Raw genomic sequence first — 5,268 nt, 5'->3', positions numbered from 1 at the left:
AAAAAAAATATAAAAAAAAAAAAAAAAAAAAAAATAAAAAAAAAAAAAAAAAAATAAACAAAAAAAAAAAAAATAAAAAAAAAATATAAGTTGTTATTTAAATAAAAAAAAAAAAAAAAAAAAATTAATAATAATAAAATAAAAGACCAACATAATATATATATATATATATATATATATATATATATATATATATATACATATATGTTATGTATGAATAAATACCCTTGTTTTTTTTTTAATTTTATATAAGGATATTTTCTTTAGAAGTATATTTAATATAAATAAAATAAAAAAAAAATGAATGAATGAATGAATTAAAATGAAAAAAAAAATTAATAACATATTTTTAAAGAGATATACTGTCAATTCTACAGAACATAGGGGGAGCATATATAAATTATGTATTTTCATAAATGTTCATATGGATACATAATAATATAGATAAATGTATTACAAAAAAGAAAAAAAAAATAATAGGAATAATAGAACAAGAGAATAACACATAAATAAATATATATATATATATATATATATTATCTTTTGTTATTATTATTACTTAATAAATTTTTTTTTTTTTTCATAATACAAGTTAATATATATGTATATATATATATATATATATTTTACCTTTTAGACATTAAGATATATATAATTTATTGGAAAAAATAGTTAATCCTACAATTATGCAGATTAATTTTTTTTAATTTAAAAATAAATAAATGGTGTATTACATATAATACCTATATAAATATATCTATGATTTACTTTTTATAATTTCACAGATAATAAATTTATTTTTCAGCTTTTGAATATTATTAAGAGCATATACATTCAAGATATCATATTTTGTTTTAGATGAGCACTTTTTTTTTTCCTTTTTTCATTAAATCATTGATTAAATGGCAGAGATAAAAAATTTAACAAAAAAAAAAGAGAACATTTATAACAAATCGGATAAAATAAATAACAAGAAAGAGAGTAATAATATTTACATTAATAAAAATATTAATATCTATAATAACAAGAATATCCAGGTTTATAATAATGAACACAATAATTATAAAGTGTCTAAAGAGATATTTCAAAATGTAAAATATATTCATAGTGCTGATGGAACTCCAGGGGAAGTATACCCAAAAAATTATATATCTATAATAAACTCCGAACATAAAAATAAAATGAAAAATGAAAAGAATGAATCAAATATGTCTAATATAAAAAATGAGAAAAACAAAAAAGCGGGATCTGAGGAAATACAAACTGGTATAGAATATATGAATAATATAAATGATGGCAATATATGTGATGACAATATAAATGATGGCAATATATGTGATGACAATATATGTGATGACAATATATGTGATGACAATATATGTGATGACAATATATGTGATGACAATATATGTGATGACAATATAAATGATGGCAATATATATGATGGCAATATATATGATAACAATATATATGATAATAATATACACACACACAAAAGTAGTAATAATAGTAATAAATCTGCTCATTCTTATTATCATTCTAACGAAAATATGAAAAACAAAAATACGCAGATTGATGTAAACAATTGTACAACAAATAATAGTTATGAATATAATAATACAAATAATATAATAAAAGAATGTAAAAAAGATAAATGTTACTTACTATACAATGAAAATAAGGATAGTTCATATTATTATATGAATGGACAAAATAATATAAACAATTATAATTATAATAATATTATTATTAAAGGTGGCAATATTCATAACAATATTTATTATAATACCAAACCTGTAGATAAATACGAACATTATTCAAAATGTCTTCAACCTGTTATAATTAACAACAATAATAATCATAATCATAATAATAATCATAATCATAATAATAATAATAATAATAATAATAATATAGATTGTAATTGCATAAATATAAAAAGTAAATTGAACTACAAGAATCAACTTAAAATAAATAATATATCTGTATATGATCAGAAAAAAAAAAAAACAAATAATAATATTATATGTTCGTCGGATTTTGTAAAATCTAATAATATATATACTCCTATACAAGTAAATGAAAAAAAATATATAGTATCAAAAAAGTATATGTCCCCAAATATAAAAAATAACAATATTCATTTAAAAGAAAAGAATAAATCATATATTATTAATAATAATAATAAGAAGAAGAAGAAACACATGGAATATAGCACAAATTGTGTAATAAAAAAGGCTAACAATATAAAATATAACGATATTAATAATGATTTTAATAATATATATAATAATTATAATCATATAAATAATAATTGTAATAATATAAATGAAAATACAACACTATGTAATAATAAAAAATATATAGAACATTTTTATAAATCAGCAAATAATGCCAAAATTGAATTAAAAGAGGAAACATGTCATAATGATAAAAATATACAAAATCGTGATAAGCTTTTTTGCTATAATGATAATGATAAGGTTTATGAAAATATTCAAAATAATCTAAAGAACAAGAAAAAAAATATAAATATATATAAAGAAAATATGTTGAATAAGAAAAGGGAAGGAAATAATAATTCACTTGAAAATTTTAATAATAATCATAATAATATGTATAAAAAAGAAGAAGAGAATTTTACGAATGTGAAAAATAATATACATGAAAAAGCATATACATATGAACAAAATAATTTTGATAAAAATTATATTTTACCAAAAAAAAACGAATCAACAAATTTTTCTTATAATCATGATAATATAAATAATATTAAAAAAAAAAAAATTTTAGAAAAATCATCATATATGAATAAAAATAATTTAAATATTATCCAACCATTTGATCAAAAAATTAATGAAGTGCTACCTTCTGACTTAATAAATTCATATCATGATATCAAGAGTGACTATTATGAATCCATACCAAGCCATAATGTATCACTTAGTAAGATACCACAAATAAATATTCCTCAGAATAATACAATATGTCATCATATAGAACCAAACGAAAGTGGAAAATATGATTCCTATAATGATGAAACTAATAATATGTATAGTGTAGAAGTTATGGATAATTCATATCATTTTAAATATAAAAATAATTTATATAATAATAAAAAGAAAGAGGAAGATATAAAGAATAAAAATATAAAAATGTCTGATTTTTATATGGATCATGTAAATGATAAGAAAGATCAAAACAAATGTAATTCTTTTCAAAAGAGAGCAAGTATAAGTTATAGTGGTCTGTTAACTTCAATGGTATCATCAATTTTAACACAACAAAATGAAAGAAAAATAAAAGAAAGTAATAATTGTTTAAATTATTCTTGGGGTATTAATAAATATGATTATACATTATTACAAACTATCGAAGATAATACCGAAATGAATGATAGTAATGTTATATTAAGGAAAAAATTAATTCAAGGATTTAATAACAAAAAATCTAGTGAACATATTTTAACATTAACTTTATCTTTAATGATATGTATTTCTATTTTATGTAATTATGATCATGGAGCTATACCAGTAACATTAGAAGAAATACAAAAAGATTTTCCTTTAAGTTATATAGAACAATCATTATTAGGTAGTTTAGTATATTTTGGATTAATTATTGGTACTATTATGGCTAGTATACTATTTGAACTCTTGTCAGCCAAATTATTAGTTACTATTAGTATCATATTATTATCTATATCATTATATATATTTAGTCATGCAAATTGTATTACCTTTATGTATATTTCCAGATTTGTAAATGGACTTTGTCAAGCTATTCCTGTTGTTTACTTACCTGTATGGGTTGATGAATTTTCACCTGATGAAAAAGCCACACAATGGATGTCATATATTCAATTAGCTTCCATAGGAGGAACTGTCTTTGGTTATTTTCTAGGTGGAATTTTATCCAATAATTCCTATAGTTATCATAAAAATGATTCTATATTTTCTAATATAAATGTTATTACTACTTGGAGATCTCCTTTTTTGATTCAAGCATTTTTGTTATTACCAATTTTTTTAATTATGATATTCATACCGTCTGATAAAATTAATATAACCTCGAACAACAGTGAATGCTCCGATAACATAAGTACTGAAGAAATTGATGATATAACACAACGTCAAAATAAAAAACATAAGGACAATAATAATCTTAAAAATAAATACTCTAATCATAAATATATTAATAATATATATAATTCAAATACATATGATAATATAATATATAAACATAACAATTCCTTTAATAATTATAATAATGTATATTATAATAATAATAATAATAATAATAATGTAAATATTTGTCAGAATAACCAAACAAAAGATATATCATACTCATCCAAAGACACAAATAAATCCATCGCTCAAAAACATAAATATAAGAAAACTAAATTATTCAGTGATTCAAAAAATAAATTATTACGTAGAAATTTTAATAGATCAGCTACATATATAATGGAAAAAAAAACTAACGTATTAAAAAAGACACTTAAAGAAGTGAAAAAATTGTTTCATAATAAATTATATATTATAATAACCTTAGGTATGAGTAATCTATATTTTGTAGTAACAGGTATACAATTCTGGATAACTGAATATATGTCTGTTGTTTTATTAACGGAGAAAATGAAAATCGTTACAGTATCAACTTTATGTTTTTTAACTTCTCCTACATCGGGAGTTTGGTTTGGTGGATTTGTTTGTGATTTATTCGGTGGTTATAAAAATACAAATTATTCAAAAACTATAAAGGTAGCAACAGCATTTGCTATATCCGCATGTATATTTGGTATTCTTTCTGCTCATTTGAAGAATTTTATTTTTTTTTCGATATCCTTATGGTTATGCCTTTTTACAGGCTCTGCTTTGGTACCTGTTTGTGTGGGTATGTAGAATATAATTCTTTTTTTATTATGTCATAAAAAATTGAATATAAATAAAATATATATATATATATATATTTACAATTTACCTATTAATTTTATCTTTTTAGGAATGCTCTTATCGTGCGTTAACAACCATCAGAAGAGTTTATCCTCTGCTGTTTCTCAAGTCATATATAATGTTTTCGGTTGGTTCTCAGCTCCTTTGTTGTCTGGGATTATTATGGACATAATGCACAAATATACCAACGACAATAGATTGGCTTTAAAGTAATAAGCGTATAAACGTTTTAACCATTTAAATTGTTATTAATTATATATATATATATATATATATATTTATTTATTTATTTATTTATTTATATTTATATATA

The 5,268-nt window shown here is 20.0% G+C and overlaps 1 protein-coding gene across 1 annotated transcript; it reads left to right on the top strand.

Moving 5' to 3' along the window:
• Positions 1-902: 902 nt before the first annotated feature.
• Positions 903-5,164, top strand: PRSY57_0914000 (sugar transporter, putative; the record flags this gene model as incomplete). Its single annotated transcript, XM_020114791.1, has 2 exons — positions 903-4,896; positions 5,005-5,164. Coding segments are annotated over 2 exons (4,154 nt in total), but the record flags the coding sequence as incomplete, so codon positions are not given.
• Positions 5,165-5,268: the final 104 nt, after the last annotated feature.

Source organism: Plasmodium reichenowi, chromosome 9 (assembly GCF_001601855.1).
Source record: "Plasmodium reichenowi strain SY57 chromosome 9, whole genome shotgun sequence".
Taxonomy (NCBI): Eukaryota; Apicomplexa; class Aconoidasida; order Haemosporida; family Plasmodiidae; genus Plasmodium; species Plasmodium reichenowi.
This window is presented reverse-complemented; position numbering and strand designations above follow the sequence as displayed.